Raw genomic sequence first — 19793 nt, 5'->3', positions numbered from 1 at the left:
TTAAGTAGAGGGCAACACGGTTATGACGTCTTCACTCAGCCCAGTCTGGGAAATAGCACACTTCCTATAGAGCTATCTCAGACAGGCTAGGAAATAAGACAGGTTTACAGGTCAAAAACCAGTTTATTAATAGCTTTTACCACTTTTTTTATTCAAAACGTGAGGGTCACTGGTCCCAATGACTAGTTTATTAATTCCTACTTTTTTTAAAAATTGATATGGGGACCTCCTTAATTATTTTCATTTTAACATAAATTTCGACTCCAGGAGTCCAGTTGTGTATACAACCCTAAGCCGAGAGAGATTTTTTAGAGGAGAGAACGACCACAAGTCCTGGGACCAGTAGAAAAATAAATAGGGGAAGGGTCACTGGTCCCGGGACCAGTAGAAAAATAAATAGGGGAAGGGTCACTGGTCCCGGGACCAGTTTCATATTTAAGACATCAGGGGTCACTGGTCCGGAGGACTAGTTCAGAAATAAACCTTATTTCCAAGCCTGATTTCTCAGAAGGCTTAGTGTGACGTCCCCCATGCTATTTGCCCATAGAACTAAAGCGGTACCAAACATGGCCGCCCACTGCTAAACCCATGACGCTTTACCAAGGCTCTATTGTCCAAAACCAGTTTTTTAATTGCTTGGACCAGTTGTTAAATTTAGTGAGTGGGGATCAGTTTTTTAATTGCAAATCTATAGAAAAACTAATGAGGACCAGTTCTAAGGACCAGTTAATCAATATTTTGGACATTAGGGGACTAGTTTAAAAAATATATTCATGAATATTTCAAAGACCGAGTCAGACAAATAGTGCTACGTGTGCCTATTAACATTTTCAAATAACAAAGCTAACATATTGAGAATAATTTTCACATTCTCGAGTATTTAAAACTACCAAAGCAAAACGCCACTATATACTCCTTTACTAATTTCAAAATGGACAAAAATTCTAAATCGTTTAATCTGGAAAGTACTTTCACTAACCAAACATACGTAGGATAGCCTTTCAAAACTCACGCTTTCAATTTTTTTGAATTCAAATTGGGGTCAAGACTTATTTGCTTGGATTTAGAATAAAAAAAAGAAAAGAAAAATATACCAATCAATCAATTTTTAAATTTTGACATATTTGATTTTAAAACTATTATTGCGAGACATGGAGACACGTATTCTACGGGATTTAAGTCAGGGACTCAATTCTACCAAGGAAAGCAAATCATCTTAACGGACAAGATTTAAATATTTGCATATTTAACACCGTTACAGAGACAAAGTTACGAAAAAGTAAGACATACCCTCAAAGTTTAGCATAAATTACAGGTAGCCACTCCCAGTAAGTCCATCTTTATCTTTAAAAGTTTTTGAAAGTGAATATAGAATTACGGTAACAACAACCACAACCCACGCAAGATTACGGTACACACAAGAAACCCCACCTTGAAGGTAAATCACCGAAATTCACGCCTTAAAATTTTTAGACACACATCGAGATGAATTTAAATTATTGACTTAATTTGGTTATTATTCGACCTTCAATTTAACACGGTACCATAAGTTCAGAGGAATAAGTCTATAACCAGAACTTCGCTGCATTTTGCTCTGACGAATGACGTCACAAAATGGTCGCGACATCTATGATCTAAAATATTCCCGAGATCCAAAATTGAGAGAATTTATTACAGCCGCTATTTTCTCCCATTTAGCTCTATTACTTGAACCCTGATTATTGTATATTTAAGGATACATAGTTCACACGCAAAGAGGATTCATACCATTTGCACAAGGAGACCAGGCAACCTAGAGCGTAAAATAGCAGACGATTTTACGCTCTAAGTCGCTTGGTCTCCTTGTGTTAATGGTAGGAATCCTCCATGCCTGTAAACTATGTACTAGCTTAAGGTTTTAATCCGAGTAAATATCACTCGAAAGTGAAGTTTCAACTTGGATTGAACCTCCAGATGGCGCGGTAAGACGCGTAAGTACAATGGGTAGGTTTGGAGACTTACAACATAATCGTATGATGATAATGAATTATTACAAATATATGTACTATACTTAATTCTAGATCCTGTTTGCAAAACGTTATCGAAACGAATTTAGCCTAAATCGGATATTTTATGGTGTACTTTGCAAATGGAAGATTTCAAATTAATTTATTAAAATTAAAAATCATGCAATAAAATCTAACCCTTCCATTACGTCGCACTTATGGAACGTATACCTTAGAAACTTACGTGTGTACCAAATACCGTACGATTTGACAATTCAAGGTGAAATTAACTAATGGTATCCTATTTTAAAGGGAGTATCAAGTAATAAAGGAATGCATACAGATAATAAGAATCATGGTGTGACAATTTTCACAACGTATCTTGGAGGATTTTGTGGGAGGAGCTAGACTAATCATTATGTGTGACGAGATTTACTTCGCGAATAACCTACCTCGTTGCCTGTTGCACTTTGCCTGATCCTTTAAATATTTTACCTCCATTTTACATTCGCAACTAAAGTTATTAACTGCAACTAAATTACTTTTATAAAAAAAGAAAAAGCTCATTAAGCAAATTGGTTCGATATTTCTTTTAGCCATAGGCTAGCCATGTAGTAATTTAAATTGCCTATTAGCAATATATTACTTTAAAATGCAATTATAGCTTAAGTACCTACAACGCAGCGATACTCGGAACTTTAATAAAACCTATTAAACATCAAACACTATAAAAGGATTGAATCCAAATCAGTCCATCGGACGTGACTCGGGGGCATCAAGGCCAGATATTCTATACCATAACTGGGATCGAAAAGATCTTTCAAGTCATTTAATTATTAACTTTGATAAACGCGCCAGATATTTTTCGGTCTCAAGGTCGAATTCAACCATCATCCAAGGTCGAATCAAGAAGTGATATCTAGTTTATTAGGGAGAATGTATAAGATGCCTAAGTATTCGCGCGCCATAGTCCCTGTCTCCCTTTCAAAATACAAGGGGGGGACCTAAAAGGAGGCTGGACTATTTCGCCTCTCCTAAGTCGGAAAATACGTAATTTTCGTCATTCGCGTCGCGCTGACGTGAGTTTTTAAGAACCAATGAGATGCTGCTTGTAACTTAGAGGCGGGGATTAACTCCGGACCTACGTTTGGACTGGAAATAAAGCTAGAAATGTGGCGAATTTACACCTTCTCCCTAGTAAACTAGATATCGCTTCTTGGTCAATATAAAAAGTTTAAAACATTTTTCTTCCAGTGAAGATATGTACATCAGACCGTGCAGATTAACAACTTCAACAGAAACTTTGAAGCCTTTCGCTAGGCCTTTGACAGTGCATTTTGCGCAAGCGTTTAAGATAAATGCTGGTTAATTATAGCTTTAATAAAGTAAAGTACGTGCTTGCACGTGAATTTAATCGCAGAGGCCTATTAATATTTTAGGCCTAAGATAGGATGGAGGTTAATGTACCAGAGCCTTACGGGTCCAGTCTGCGTCTGCTATCACTAACCCCCTTGGAAATAGACTTGTACACGTGTAATTGCAGGCGTCCAATAAGGTGAAAGACCTTATTTAGATTACCACCAATTGACTCGATACATTCTTTTGATGCTAAACTTGGAGTTAAACAGGTTTTTGAGTGACAATTTAAATATTTTGTAATGGTTCGTTTAAATTTGAATTTGTAGGCAAAGTAGATAACCACATTTAAAACGAAAAAGAGTGCAGTTTCAGATAGTAATTTTGTGATAAAAGTGGAAATAAAATTTAAAATTAAGTACTTACGAATGGGAAGAGGGGAATTCGATTAGGTATTTGTCAGATTCAAGAGAACTGTCGTGTTGACACGTATTTGCTTCATGCTGTACCGGTTATAAGCAGTGATAAAGTCAAAAAAATAATGGTTAATCGTTAAACTGTATCTAAACAGCTACAATTTTTAAAATCCCGTGTTACAAAATCACAACTATACACCATTAAATTCAATTCTCAACTAAATTGTACAGAAAATGTATTTGTTTTTCTTTTTTTTAATTATAAAACGATTAATTTTTTAATATGATTACAATCAAGAAGGGGGTAAATTCCACGCACCACCAGCCTATTTACACGTTTATTTACACAGAAAAAAAGTTGGCAAAATGTTTTTTTTTTTGGACGGAGAAATTAATTTTTATGTTATTGATTAAAAAACAACTTCGTCTAATTAATTATTCACAACCAAATAGAGTGAATTTTCGATTCGAAACTCTCAAACCGTGGATTTTATTTTGTTTTAAATGTAGAATAAATTAAAAGAAAGGAAAGGTTTTCGTAATTAAGCTAAATTAACATAATACACTAATAAAACATAATTGATTGACGGTATGAGATCAGTCACAACAAAAATTTTAATGATTTAAAAAAATAAATGTAAAAATTATGAAATGAATTGGGGGAAAAAAAGAGAAAAATTTCAACGTTAAGTTATAAAAAGTGATTGTAAAAAAAAATTACGTATTGACTATTTTTAATTATTCAAAAAAACGAGAGTAATTAATAATAATTATAACTTAGTAATTCGTGGAGTTTTCTTTCGTTGGACACTATTGTTAATTACTTTACTAGTCAATGTGGTAATTAAATTAATTTTAGACAGATCAGATATGCAAGGCCCTCAAAAACAAATAACAAAGGGGCCATTCACACAATGACAAACATTACAATACGACTTGTATGCGTATACAACCTAAAAAGGGTTCAATTACTTATTGGTAAAAAGAGGTCCCTTCTAAGGCTAAACCGAGCCATAAGGTATTGAAAACACTTGTAATTTCTTATTGTCCTAATAGGGGGCATAAGCGTAGGCTGGTGGTGGTTGTTCGTAGTACTCGGTGTTATCTCTATACCTGTTACTTGGAGCTGGAATCCAAACTAAACCATTATCTCCCCTACTTCCGCTCGGTTGAACCCTTTGGTAGGTTCTACCCTTGGTTGATGGTGCTCGAACCTGTCCCTTGACACTTGGTCGAGGAGTTCCGACGTAGCCCTTGGAGTAGGGTTGTACCGGTCGACTGAAAACGTATTCCCTAGCGACGCTCTGTGGGAAAGTACCCCTCGAACTTTGACCTCTGCACTTCTCGCAAGGTTGAACTCTTCTCAGTGGGTTCTTGGTTTGAGGTTGGACGTACCCCTTAACGTACTGTTGTTGAACCGGTCGTTCGAAAATCTTCGGTCTGCTGGTGACTACGACGACTTGTTGTTTGGGTGGGTAGGTTTTGGTGCGTTGAGGTTGTTTAACAACCACGACCCTATGAGGATGGGTTCTAACTTGACCTTTAGTGTAGACGACCTCTTGCTTGGGTCTCGAGACAACGACGACCCTCTGGGGTGCAGGCGGTGCGACGTATCCCTTAGTGTAAGTAGGTCTGGTCTGTGGTACCACCTTAATGATTGGAGCTTGAGTGGGAGCAACGTATCCTTTAGTGTAATGGTCCTCAACTGGTCTCTGGAAGATTTGGGGATGGTGGACAACCTTGACTACTTGCGGGGGTGGAGTGGGTTTAACGTAAACAGATTTTACTGGGTGCTGAACCAAGACAACAGGTTTCTGAACCACAACTGGTTGATGAACGACCACTTGTTTAATCGGTTGTTGAACCACAACAGTCTTGGGAGGCGTTTTGATTTGTGGAGCTGGTGTAACGGCTACGTATCCCTTGGTGTAATGGTCTTCAACCGGACGTTGGAATATCTGTTGTTGTTTTACTGGAATGACTCTAATTTCAGACTTGGGCGGAGTGACTATGGGTGGTTGATAACCTTTGACGTAAGTAGTTTTAACGGGTTCCACGAAGACTTGCGGTGTAACTATGACTTGCTTAGGAGGTGGTACGACTACTTGTTCAATTTTTGCTGGAGGTGGAGCTAATACAACTTGTTCAACTCTTTCCGGGGGTGGGTGTACTAAGACTACTTGTTGTTCTATTTTTGGAGGAGGTTGGGGCTTTGATACGATGACTTCCTTGACCTGTTGAGGTGGAGGAGCATCTTGATGATATCCCTTAACGTACGGTTGAACAGGAACTCCGAAAAGTTGTTGCCTCTTAATTTCGGCTAAGCCACCTTGAAGATCGGTTAGTTCATGGTCGGTTGGCGCCTTGTAGGTTTTCGATTCACCTAATGGATTAGCTTTAGGTACGTCATCGGCTCCCGTATCTCCTTTAACTCGATATCCGAACGGTCCTGCGCTGTACTCGACGTACCTTAGTTTACCATTGGCATCCTTGTAACCATACCGACCATGGACCACACCGTCGAACCCACGATGCTCTTGGCGAAATTGATCTCCTGTATCGTACCCGAATTTGTAGGTACCATATTCGGTTTGCTTCTGATATTGAACGGGTCCACGCTGTACCGTCCCCAATGTGACGTCAGCGAGAGCTGCGCACAGCAAACTACCAAGAATCAGCTGTTTGTTGAGGGAAAACACAAAACAAATTAATATAAGCTTAACGAAATTTGAAGTTCAGAGTATTTGAATGTGCGTAAATATGATTTTCCATTGCTATTATTGCATACAGCGTTACTTGACACTAAGAGAAGTGATGCAGAAAGGTCTCATAGATAGTGATAGTATTGTTAACACAAGTTTCAATGTCTTCAAGGACGCTCTGAAGAACCCGAGAACAAGTTTGAATAAGTGTTTCAAGTTCTATAATGAAGCACAATTTGGAATGAGGTTAGACGAAACCGCGACGCCATCTAAAGGGCCATTCCTTCAACTAGGACCTAATTTCGAACCGGTTTCCTCAACTCGTTCCTAGGCGTCACTAGTCTACTGGTTTTTAAACTGAAACCGAGCGTAACCTTCAAACATTCGAGCCTAACCGGAAAAACGCGGTAGATTCAAATGTTTTAAAAATCATCTCTATCACGTTGGAATAAAAATCCAAATTATAACGGACAAATGGCTTTTGTGATAGAGTGGTAGACACAATGTAAGTTTAGTCCGGTCACGTTCTTCGAGGGCGTATTGTGGAAACAACCATCTAATACAAGAAAGAATGGGTAACCGGTAGGGCAGATTGAAAAATGAAGATTGTCCGTTGTATTCCTTGACAAAGTGTTGTTTTCTTTCTATAGTTCTGAACCTAACGCCTCTCACGACGGTGTTCCATTATTTCATAACGTACCGTGGCTTATAAAAACAATAACTGCCCCCTGCAGTCCCGCTTTCAAATTTCGACATAATTTTCTCTCTCCCTTCATCACCTCGCAACCTACGATGGGTTATTTTATAATTCTTGGCGCCTCCGCTATATGACTAACTATTGTTTTGGTTCGTTGCATTATGGACGCGTTCGACCTATTTGTTGTACCCCCGAAGATCCTATGGGTTTGGCCAGTACAAATAAACTATGTTTCAAAATTCCCCAAACAAATTGGCACCCTACACCGACACACTGATTATTAATATGAATGATTGTTTGCGGAAGATATTGCCAACTCGGCACATAAAAGGGAAGTGTAGGAAACTTCAATAGTTAAGCCTTTGCGTTATGATTTCAATATTTCTTAACAACGACATTAGCTTCTGATGTATATTTAGAGGGATCTTCTCTTTTTGTTTTTAGATTGTAATTGGTTGGTATTTTTCATTGTGTTACAGACGACAATCAATGTTGTGGTTCATAGATAACCCTAAACAATTTATGCCAGTCCTAAGCTACCCTTAAATTAAGCAGACGCCCGGAAGTCCCGCCATTACTAAGAGCAACGCTATCAAGAAAAGGTGGCATTTGTCACAGTTATAACTCTTGACCCTTCAACCTTTAAACAGTAACTGATCATAAATAAATAAGGGGGGCCCATAGTTAAAACTGGCCTCTGCCCACCCGTAGTGAAATCGTAGTAACTACTTAGACTTCCTCTATCCGCTATAGGGCGTCGTACCCTTTATAACGTTTTACAAGAACTTCCTTTTCAGAAAAACATGAACGCAACTATCAAAAGATATTGACGCCCTGCCTATGAAACGTCGACATTGACTATACTGTTCTTTGGAATGACGTAGAAAGGCCAGCTCATAGTGCGTGGGATGTTTATATACGACGATCATACATTTTCTCAGCTTTCACCACAGTCCGTACACCGTCCGTAGGTCTGAAGGATTAGGCCCGATTTAGGCTTAAGGTTTTTGCCCGGTAACAAAAGGGGCTATAAAATTATTTCCGAAGGCGGTTTAAGGAAAGTTAGGCGGGGGAGATTATCTCTTCCGCACTATATTTTCAATTACGTGATATTTCAAAGTTACAATTTGCCATTTGCGGAAAAGAAAAATAAATACTCGACTAATTTTTTGGAAATTTTACATCCTAAGCCTCAGGGTTAAAATTCTCATAAACGATACGATATTCAAATCTATATTTAAGCCTCCTTTTAATTTATTTTTTTAAAGGGAACCCGAAACTGCAGACCCTGCTCGGAATTGAGTAACAATTGCTAATATTTCTTTAATGTATTTTATTCTAAGATAAAGTGTTTCTGATAAATATTTAAAAAGAATTTGAAAACTAATAACTAGGATAGTTAAATGGATACAATAATGAATTCTTAAGCTTGGATAAAGTTACTCGAGGATGAAGAAATTGATCCCATTTCTTAATTGAATTTAAGTATAATGTTTTAAAATTGTTCAAAAATTAGTAATAATAATGGCTTTTATGATTTATCTATGAATTTGGGTAATTAAATTTCACGAAACTACATATTCTAAAATTTCTAGATGAACAGATAATTGAATCAGACACCAATAATTTTAATAATAATAAAAAGCCTACCTATAGTTTAATAAATTTTCAAAAATTGATACTGCTTATCATACCGCAATTATTGAATTTTTATAAGTAAACTTTACAAAATTTCATATTCTAAAATTTCTAATGGATTGAATAAAACTGATAATTTATTTCCTGGGAAAATATCATTTACAGATTAAATCAGACCAAAAGTTCAACCAATAAAATATTTAAAAAGAAAAAATTGTACTTTTCTAAACATTGAACTAATTACGATCTGACGACACAACATTTTATCTAAATAATAAAATGAAAATGTTACCTCAAATTCCAATTTCAGACTTAGTCTAATAGAAATTAAATAGTTTTTGCCCTTCGGTGATATTATATAATATATTACCTAGTGAAAAGACTTAACTTCCTATACAGACTACTTTCCCTTTAAATAAAAAGGGGTGTAATTTTTTAAGTTTATATTAAAAGAATTCGTGTGTAACGTTATATTTAAATTTGACGATAATTATTATCCATTGAAGTCGATTAAACTAAAAATACAATTTTTGACGCGTTGAGTTTTCGTTCGCCATGTTACGTATAGTTACATAGCCCAAGGTGTAAATATTACAGTGAACATCTGAATCAATTGTTTTTTTTTATTTCTTCTTCGACATATTTCCTGGTATATTATCTTAACGCTTATGAAAGGATTCAAAGTTATTGACGGCGACAAAATACAGTTATTTGAAGTTTGCCCCTTGGCAAATATTTATACCCAAGTTATCCGGATCTCTATCATTTTCCAAACTATTTCAAATTCAATGAGAACTTTCGATTAAGTTAATATTAAGTCCCTATTAATTACAAAATTCTATAGCCGAAGAGATAACCAAAGAAATGAGATTAAAAGGTGTAATAAACGTCCCTGTAAAATTTCAGCTTCGTGGGTGAAGCGGTTTGCCCTGGCCGTTGATTATCAGTCAGTCACTCAGGACTTATATCATAAGTTTATAAGATATGTTTCATAAGAATGACACTACCTATATTTCGTAATGCTAGAGACTAACAGCTCGACCTATAGCGAGAAATGACTATATAAGGTTTTGCAGTCCATCTTCCTATTTAGTCTGTAATAAGCCTTTGACAGTGCCTCACCAGAGTGACCAGACGTCGCTTCACGAGAATCTATGGCCTACGTCATTTCATGAAAAGCTCTCAGCAACCAGTGACAAACTTATGGAACATATCTTATGAACTTATACCCATTTAGATACACAGAGCATTAGAACGTTTAACATTCAGTTAGATATTGATTCCATACATTTCATCTGCACTTTAAACGTTACTTATTCAATAGCTTGAAAAAATTATCATTTTGATATCTAAATTTCTTTTTCCTTTTAATATTAAATAATTGAAATGTGAAACTGATAATTTAAAGAAAACATTTTTTCATTTTCTTAATTGTATAGTGGAATTTTATTATAGGCGCGGTTTATGTTTCAAACTTAATTTTAATTCGAAAATATACGATCACAAGACCTCGGTGAAAAATGATACGCAAAGCACGATTTATATACATTATTGAAGACGGAAGAAAGAGTTAGTTTTATCATAAGTTTATAAAATTAGTTCCATAAGTATGACACTTCCTATACTTCGTAATGCAAGAGACTTACAGCTCGAGCTAGTTTGAGAACGACAAGCGAGAATTGACTATACACTCGGTTAATTTTGCAGGACTTTCATCTTCCTATTTAGTCTGCATTACTAAGCCTTTGACAGCGCCTCACCAGGCGTCGCTTTAGGAGAATCTATGACAAGCTCCAATTTGTAACCAGTGACAAACTTATGGAACATATCTAATAAACTTATAGTTTTACTGTAAACACCCCTATAGCTTTGTAAAATTGAAAAATAATTTTTTATTATCTAAGTAGGGATTAAAATCAAATAAAAATTGGGTATAGGTTTATGATTACGTATTATTTTTCATTGCATATCCCAGTATAATAGTTTCGGTTGTCTGTGGTGTCACTTCGAATTAGGCTACTATCCCCGATTCCCCGTTGAGGATTAAGAAATAAGAGAAACGCCACTGAACATTCCTTGAGAAATAATCTGGATCAAATTTGAAACAAACAACACCTTTGTTTTGGTGGTTCGAGTGCACCACATTTTTTTTTTTTTTTTCGTTATCACCTGAATTCAGTTTCTGTAACATTTGGGGAAACATTTTATGTACCTACGATTTGGAAATAATTTTTACTTTAAAATGTTTAGTCAAGACAGTAACCAGTGGTAGTAAAATAATTCTGGAAGGTGATTTTTATAAAATTCTGTAAGGGTGTATTTTGATAAGAAAGTTTTGGGAATTTTGTTTACCAGTGAAATGAAATATATTGGAAATTTTGAATCTATAAGTTCGGAGAAATTTTAAATTTTATTGCTTTGCGTATTTAAATTTGGTTTTAAATTAAATTATAATCGTTAGGGATTTTTTAACGGACGTAAAATGTGGCAAGAAGTAAAGTTTCTAATAGACAAATTTTTAAAATCTATAAGGTTTAGAAGTTATCTTATAATAAATTATATTTTAATTTCGAAATTTGGGTAAGATTTGCATGAAATATTTGCGCAATTTTACCAATTTATTACGAAATATAGCATTGTCGAATAATAACTAAAAATTTTAGTTGTTTTTCTTTGTAACTTAAGCATTGATTATTACCAATATTTGACTATATCATTCAATTAGGAGAAATTTGTCGGGACAACCAGGTAGCCTAATTTCTTGATTCTCTAAAGTCGCGTTCACACTACGCCTAGACACTTTGAAACCGTTTTTTTTAAAAGGTCATTAAGGTCAAAAATTCCTCTAAACTATTAAGATATTTTATGAGAAATTTATACAATTATAAAAATGCAGAAAATACATTTAACAAAAAAAATTACTGAAATGGTTTGAAATTAAGTCTTCAACCTAAACATGCTAATGATTTAACTATAACTGACATTTAAGTTGAAAAGAATAAAATCCCGTTTCCTGGAATCAATAAGAGCTATTTCAAACTGAGCGCAGCTCCACTCGAAACAAATTAGAAATAATTAATTTAAAACTAATTTATTTAAACACCTGAAAGAAATGAATAAAAAAAAACCGAACTAGGTAAAAACCCAAAGCTATCTAAATTAAATCGTATAGTTTCGAAATACCGGACACGGAAAAGATCTCATTGAAATTATATAACCACCATACCAAGTATTTTGTATCCTAAAAACTGCCCCCACTTTTAGAAATAAAACTAAATTTCGGGACCAAAGAACTACGCTGACTGGCCAATGTCCATCCCACGAAACTGGCTGGCTCTAGTATTCCGTAACATTTTGAGGGGGAAGCCGAGAAACGCGCATTTTCCTTTCTAAAATAATTACAAAAAAAATAAAATAATAACGTTTCGCGGCGACTAAAGTTTTTGGATAAAACTTTGGAACAAGGACGTACGTTCTGAGAAAAAAAACCTCAGGCTAAAAGTCAAGAAATTCAAAAATTATCAAACGCCTTTCGTATCTACAACCACGACGTAGGCGAATTGAAAGTTTAAAAACTTTTGCTTAAATTGGCTTGTTTGGGAAGAAAGTGGGAGTCGGACACGTTTCTTTAGATTGAGCTTTTAAGTTTTAAGCTAAGAAGGGTTGCTAATTTTATTCATAGAAGGAAAGGATTTATTGTATTAAATTACTCATTCTAAGCTTGTCATATTCCCATTATTGAATTAAAAAACACGAAAAGAAAATTTGATTCAAAATTGGATCGACCAAGGACACGGTGACTTAAGATGATTAATAATACTTTAAAGCCTGTTTCGTTTAACAAACTAAAACTAATATTACGAAAGGCAGTGAAGGGACTAACAGACACGTGTATTGAAGTTAATACCAGTATCTCTTTCACTCTATGGTTCTAAATCGGTTGTCAAATTATAATTTTGTTCGAGAATAATAGACCTAACCATTGATAAAATTATTCTTTTGTACTTAAGAGAAATTCCGAATTTATGAAGTCATTTAAATTCAACAATTTTCAATGATTCTATTGAATTCATGCGCAAAATGCGATGAACAATTACGTAACAGCTAAGACTAACTTCGTTAATATATTGAAGTAAATTATGGCTGAATTCAGAAAAGTTTAATAACGTTATCGGAATGCGTTTTTATATGAATGAATTTGGGGATTTATTGTGCATAAAAATAACCACATACAGTTAACGAGAATATACACATTTATAAATAAAAATACACAGAACTGGCAACTTTACCAAGAATACGTTTGTTGACGGAATGTCCATATGCAAATATTAATAATATTACGACCGGAAAAAATGGTGTTTAACATAAACTATAAAAACTACAGTTCTATCATCTATGCAAAGATTAAATTCAATTTCAAAATACCTAATTAAGTGTGTCTGGAGTTCCGGAATATGTTTATTGAAAATGACGTAATTACGTAATGGGAAAGATATTTTAAGAATGCAAGGGATGACGTGTGAAACGTTTTCCACGCATCAACTACTTTAAATTATTAAAAATTTAATTTTAATTTTAATTTAGTCCTTACATTTAAAGCTAATTCAGATCACGTTTAATGAAATTGTTAAAGAAAACGGATATTGCAAGGTGTTAATTACTTTTTACGATACACTTCGTCGATTAATTAAAATAAGTATAGTAATTAACTAATTAATTGACGAGAAATATATTTATAATAATGTATTTTATTCAGATCTTAAGACGCAATGCATTTAAATTTGAAAATACATTTGCATATTTATATTAAATAAGAACTGTATACCGGATCTTGCTCTTAGCAACCGACCACAGTATTTGTTGCCCAGTGTCGTGTGGTATTACTCTTAATGGCAAAATTAATTATTGTTAAGTACTACCAAAACTGGAACCGAAAATAAAATAAACCTCATTAAAATAATAACTATTGTCTTAAAACTAAGAATATATCATAATAAAATTGATAATATTTTCTGTCTTTAAAAATATTACCTAATTAATATTGAAACTTTAGCGTATATTATTTGACCTATAAAAATAGGCCAAAACACCTGAAAAACAAAAATCGCGTAACACCATTGTCTAAAGTAGAGTACCACCCGATGCTTAAATTTGGTAATTAAGCACTAATTTTTACATAGCTCAAAGAAAAACCATTTAAAACTGACAGAACTACAAAGCCTATGCCTAAAACATAAATAAATCACAACCATTCATTTATGACAACAAGAGATATCATTTTTAAAAAGTCGCACAAAATTCGCTCATAAATTATTAAAAATTTCACCCGAATACATTTTCTTAGAAAGAAAAAAGAAGTCTGAGAAAGTTGATATACTTTAAGATGATTTAGTTCATGGCCAGGGTGTATTTTGTTTAGTACCTCTGGCGGTTTCTCTAACTTTCCCATGCGATCATGTATTTGTATTCAAGAATCAGGTGTTGCTAGTTTCAATTAGCATATACGTGCATTTAAGGCTTAACTTAGCGACAAACAGAAGGTGAGAAAAGTTATTTACTTCCGCGAAAGAGACCGAAGTTTACTTCTAAACATTCTTAAAACGAAAAATTTCCTTTTTACTTTCAATAAACATTTTTTATTTTTTCTTCTCAAGCTTAATGATATATTGATGAATATATAATTAGATCTTTCTTTAGTGGTTAAAACTCTTCCGGGGCTAATATTAATAGTAAAGGCACGTCTGTACTTTTAACACAATTAAAGAGATATGAAAAAAAGTAGGGTGCTATTATTATATTTAAAATTTTAAAAATATATAAATATAAATAATAAATAAATATCTTGCCATTTGGGTCAATTTGATAATAAATAAAAGGTAAGGGGTAGTGTCAGATAATGTTATCTTAACGTAGAGACTAATATACCTGAAGGTATGGGGTGCTGCCCGTCTTAATTCCATCGGTATTTATTTGACCGACGGGCAAGATTCCTCTTTTGGGTGTGTATCCACTTAATTTATATTGGAATTAGTTTAATACTTTTAAACTCGATCTTGTTTAATAGAAATAATTAAAATTGAACTAATTAATATTTACCTCTAATTAAAACGTATATTTAATCGAGGGGCAGCTCACTCCATATTAAATAGCCTAATATATTCAATATAATCAATGTAATTAAGGAAGAATTGTTTAACGAATTTATCATATTTGTATCGTAATTTACTTTTAAATAATATCAATTTAATTAAGAAATAAAAATAATTTGACGATTTTATCATTTTTTGTATCTTTTTAATTATAATTTATCTTATCTTGAAATCAAAATCAATTTAATCAATGTAATTAATGAAATTAAGGAAGAAAAATGATTATTTTATAATATTTTTGTCATTTTAATTATAATTTATCTTGAAATCAAATCAATTTAATCAATGTAATTAAGGAAATTAAGGAAAAAAATTATTTTACGATTTTATAATATTTGCATCATTTTAATTATAATTTATCTTGAAATCAAATCAATTTAATCAATGTAATTAAGGAAATTAAGGAAGAAAAATTATTTTACGATTTTATAATATTTGCAGCATTTTAATTATAATTTATCTTGAAATCAAATCAATTTAATCGAGGCTCCAATAAATTTTTAACAAGCTCCTATTAAATATTTGGTTAAATGGTCGTATTGACCCACCTCTCTTACAAAAAACACCAACCTTATTTAAATATTTATCAAATTATTAACTATAACCTGTAATAATAATTTAATAATGCGCCCATTTTTAAGGTTACGAGAAAAATATTTCCACGTGTCACCCAAAAAAAAAAAAAATAAATAAACCCTTTTCAGGTCGTGAGAATTTATTCAACGACCAAATATTTATCACTGAATGGTTTAACTATAATCAATCCTTAGAAAAAGATGAGAATTATCAATTTATTTACTCAACATTTGCATAATTATTCAATGGCCCCGTATTTGTCTGTTTATTGGCTATAAATTTCAGTTGACAGTTACCTAAGACTCAACAAATGGACAAATAAACCTTTCATCCGCCTTTGACAATACTGACAAGACGCCTTGTAAAAAGGGGTTAATTGTAGGTTAATTTAATGGAAGAAGCTCAATCTAATAAACCCCCGTAAATTTAAAAACTTTTCTCGCATTAAAAGAGGGTCAAATTATTACAGAAAAATTAGGACCAGGTAACGCCAGGTAGGACCCCCACCTGTATAAGAAATAAAGCAAAAAAAACCCAATTTTGAACTAATTTTTGGGACCAAATCTGAATTTTCTATCAAGTTAAATTTCCACCAGTTTTTAAGTGTGGGATTAAATGTCCTTGTAAAACTAAAAACATCAAAAATATATATTATAGCATAAGTTCATAATGTATGTCCCATAAGTTTGTCATGATATGACGTAGATGAAACGTCATAGATTCTCGAAAAGCGACGCCTGGTGAGGAGCTGTCAAATGCTTAAATACAGACTAAATGGGAAGATGAACTGCCAAGCTAACCGAGTATAGTAAATTCTCGATTGTCATTCTCGAACTAGCTCGAGCTCTAAATCTCTAGCATTACGAAGCATAGAAAGTGTCATACTTATTTAAAATATCTTATGAAGTTACGATTATATTTCTTAGTTCTTTAATATTAAATTTTCCCCTAGGAGATGTCTAATAGTTGCAACCTTGAAAAATACTAAACACTATAAAGCATCTAAGACAACTTTGATTTTAGGCAAGTGTTTGACTCCATTTCGGCGACGTTATATCGCGTGCAATTTTGTAATAAGGTATATAAAGTTTTTATAACGGAAAAGGAAAGGTTTTTGAAGATAATTATAATCATTTTGAGACGGGTAGATTGGGGTGGTATGGTGTTAACGCTATTATTTTATCGTAATTCTTTCCAACTGTCTGTGTAGCCGCAAATGATTTGCCCTTAAATGGAGAAGACCCACGGGCTTTCTTAGATGATCATCTGAATTCTTGAATTAACGGAATTACAAATGAGATGTTTTTTTTTTAATCCTACTTGTAAATTACGTTGAAATAAAAAGTATTATAATATTATTGGAAAATGATTTTTCATACACGTTTTTTGAAACCAATAAATTTTCAACAACGTATTTAAATTATAGGTATTTTACTAATTTACTGGAAGTTTATAACTGACAGGGTCATGGGTTATCTTGAATTAAAACTAGAAAATTAGTGATTAACCGGAAAACGTGTAGTGCTCGAGAACTACCGCACTTTTAATTTATTTAACACGATAAATTGCTAATTTGAAGATGGAAATTGAAAAGCACCTGCGATTTTATTGGAACCAAACTTGAAAGATCTTGAGAAGTTTATGTACCCACGTTTTATAGTATAATTTCCCTTTAAAACTCTCTGTTCTTAAACCTTACAACTAGAGATTTTTGGAAATTAATCTACATTTTGGAGTATTTTTTAATCACGACTGCATAAATAGTAAAATTTCAAGAAATTTACATTTATTTATATGGTTTTTTTCTACAGGATTTAGTATACAGGGTGTTTCTGATAAGTCTGTCATAAATGAAGTGGGATGTTCTTTAGGCGATTTTGAGTCGAAAATGTAACTTTACCTCCATTTTGCCACAAGGGACACTGTTTTCGAGTTATGACCCCTTAATTAAATTAGAAATCAATGTCTTTCAGTTTCGAAATTAAATTTAAGGGGTCATTCATAAAACACACCAAACATAACTGGAAAACTGTGCCTCTTAGGGCAAAATGTCATAGAACATTTTAGACTCAAAATCACCTAAAGAACATCCCCCTTAATTTATGGCAGACTTATCATTAACATCCTGTACAGTACCCCTCGCTATTCTCAAAGTTTAATTACGAACTATCGTATTTCTAAACATTTCAAAATAATTTCACGCAACTGGTCTAAAACTACGCCACTTCAAAACTAACAACACTTCGTAAATTAACCCATTACATAAATCGCGCAATTATCAAATTGGCCAACTTAAATCTAGTCTCGAATCAAATATTCAATAATTTTAAACTCGGCAATGGAAATTATAATTTACGCACATTAAAAATACCTTTTAAAAAAATCATTAAAAATTAGCTTACCTGCGCAGCTCCCATAATATTTCTTTTATCCAGCGGGATTCCCAAATCAAATCAAAACAATCCTTTTTTAAAAATCGATCAAATTTCAAAACCAAAGACGCGAAAACTTTAAAGTTCGATTTATAGAAAATTGTTAAATGAAAATTTATGATAAACAGCGAGCGTTTAAAACATAAAATTGAAAATAACACTAATTTTTGTACTAGAAGAATCAAACTAGAATTAATTTTGCAAATTAAAAAGAAAGTGAAAAGTAATTGATAGGAGACAGGGGGAGACGCGTCGAGCGAGGAGTGAAGTTCGGAAATGAGTTGAGAGCTCTAGCGGGTGACCGCCACTATTTATACTTGGAGTGGGCGACCCCGGAGTCCCCCAACAACCACCAAAACGCTTTCCCTTAGAGAAGCCAAGCTAGCAGCGAAAGTCACCGCCCTGTTTTTATTCCTACGGTAAGAAGTCCACTCTACATTACACACACAAACTTCATTTCTCTTTCCAAAAACTCCAATCCGAAAACCTTCCAGAGGTAAAGAAAGATACAACAGAGATCAAGAGAGAGAGAGAGAGAAAACGCCAGAGATGCTTTAGTTCCCTTCCGAGTTTTTTTAACTTCTAGCATAAGTTCATATGATACGTTCACCATAAGTTTGTCACTGGTTACAAAGTGGAGCTTGTCATGAAGTTAAGTACGTAGGTCATAGATTCGAGGTACAGAGACGCCTGGTGAGTGTGGCGCTGTCAAAGGCTTAGTATGCACAGACTAAATAGGATGATGGACTGCAATTTAACCGAGTGTAGGACTTCAATTATTGCTTGTCGTTCTCGAACTAGATCTCAGTAGGCCTCTCCGGCATTACGCATACTTATGGAACATTTTTTATAAACTTATGCTTCCAGGGAGACCCGCGGATAATAGAACTTGGGAAGAAGAAAATTATTGAAATTAACTTTGTTAATTGTGATTTCGTTAATAATCTTAACTTACTACAGTTAGGTCAGGTTAAAGTGTCATTACCAGTCTGGGAAATGGCGCACTTCCTCTGGTCTTCTGGACCAGTTTATTAATTGCAAATCTATAAGAAAACTAATGGGAACCATTTCTAAGGACCAGTGTATTATTTTGATCGCTAGGAGGGTGGAGGAGTCCATGGTCAAAAGGACTATAGTTTTAAAAATATTCTTATTTCCCAGAATTAATGTAATGGTCTATTGGCTGGCTCTCATTACGATCAGACGTTTGCAGAATTGTCCAATTGAAATGTAGCTTTTCAAAAGATTCATGGAAAGTGACTTCAAGTAGACGACTTCTGAAAAAAAATTGACATGCCATTCGTACGCCTAAAATACAGAGTAGCAAACTGTAATTTATACCGAATTTCACTTATTAAATCCTCTAGGGTTTCAAAAATCGCTTCAAGAACAAATTTTCTAGCGGTATTAAAACTTCTTTTTAAAGAGGTCTAGAGCACACCGATTTCGATATTAGGTGAGTCATGTTAGAAAAGATTTCCTGTCATTTCTCCTGACTTTCCGTCCATTGTTTTCAAGTCAGTGAATTGACAATTTGATAACGAGAAACTTTGTCAAAATTTAAAATGAAAAAATTCAAGAGCCCCTTGAAAGTTTTCTTTCCTTTCATAAGATATTTTCCATAAGTTTGACACTGGTTATTGAGAGCTTGTCATGAAGTGACGTAGGTCATAGATTCGAGGTAAAGCGACGCCTGGTGAGGCGCTGTCAAAGGCTTAGTACAGACTAAATAGGAAGATGGACTATAAAATTAACCGAGTGTAATCAATTCTCGCTTGTCGTTCTCGAAATAGCTCTCTGTAAATCTCTAGCATTACGAAGTATAGAAAGTGTCATACTTAT

At 33.8% G+C, this 19793-nt stretch overlaps 1 protein-coding gene and 1 long non-coding RNA gene across 4 annotated transcripts; one reads left to right on the top strand and one right to left on the bottom strand.

Moving 5' to 3' along the window:
* The first annotated feature begins 100 nt into the window (after window positions 1-100).
* Window positions 101-4541, top strand: LOC149710163 (uncharacterized). Of its 3 annotated transcripts, none has more exons than XR_016376862.1 (4): window positions 101-1279; window positions 1354-1970; window positions 2061-2229; window positions 2298-4541. It is a non-coding gene; the product is annotated as an uncharacterized LOC149710163 (long non-coding RNA). The 3 variants fall into 3 exon arrangements; XR_016376861.1 differs by having other exon boundaries at window positions 1354-1983; XR_016376860.1 differs by having other exon boundaries at window positions 1354-2229.
* LOC149710162 (uncharacterized) lies at window positions 3964-18642 on the bottom strand. The gene is made up of 2 exons (XM_089859731.1): window positions 17922-18642; window positions 3964-6435 (listed from the first exon to the last, which is right to left on the bottom strand). Exons 1-2 carry the CDS (start codon window positions 17934-17936, stop codon window positions 4807-4809), a joined length of 1644 nt encoding a protein of 547 aa, XP_089715857.1. The 5' UTR covers window positions 17937-18642; the 3' UTR covers window positions 3964-4806.
* Between the last annotated feature and the right edge of the window lie 1151 nt (window positions 18643-19793).

This window comes from Phalangium opilio, unplaced genomic scaffold, assembly GCF_054372755.1.
Source record: "Phalangium opilio isolate 3A_F unplaced genomic scaffold, DU_Popi_V2 ptg000011l_1, whole genome shotgun sequence".
Taxonomy (NCBI): domain Eukaryota; kingdom Metazoa; phylum Arthropoda; class Arachnida; order Opiliones; family Phalangiidae; genus Phalangium; species Phalangium opilio.
This window is presented reverse-complemented; position numbering and strand designations above follow the sequence as displayed.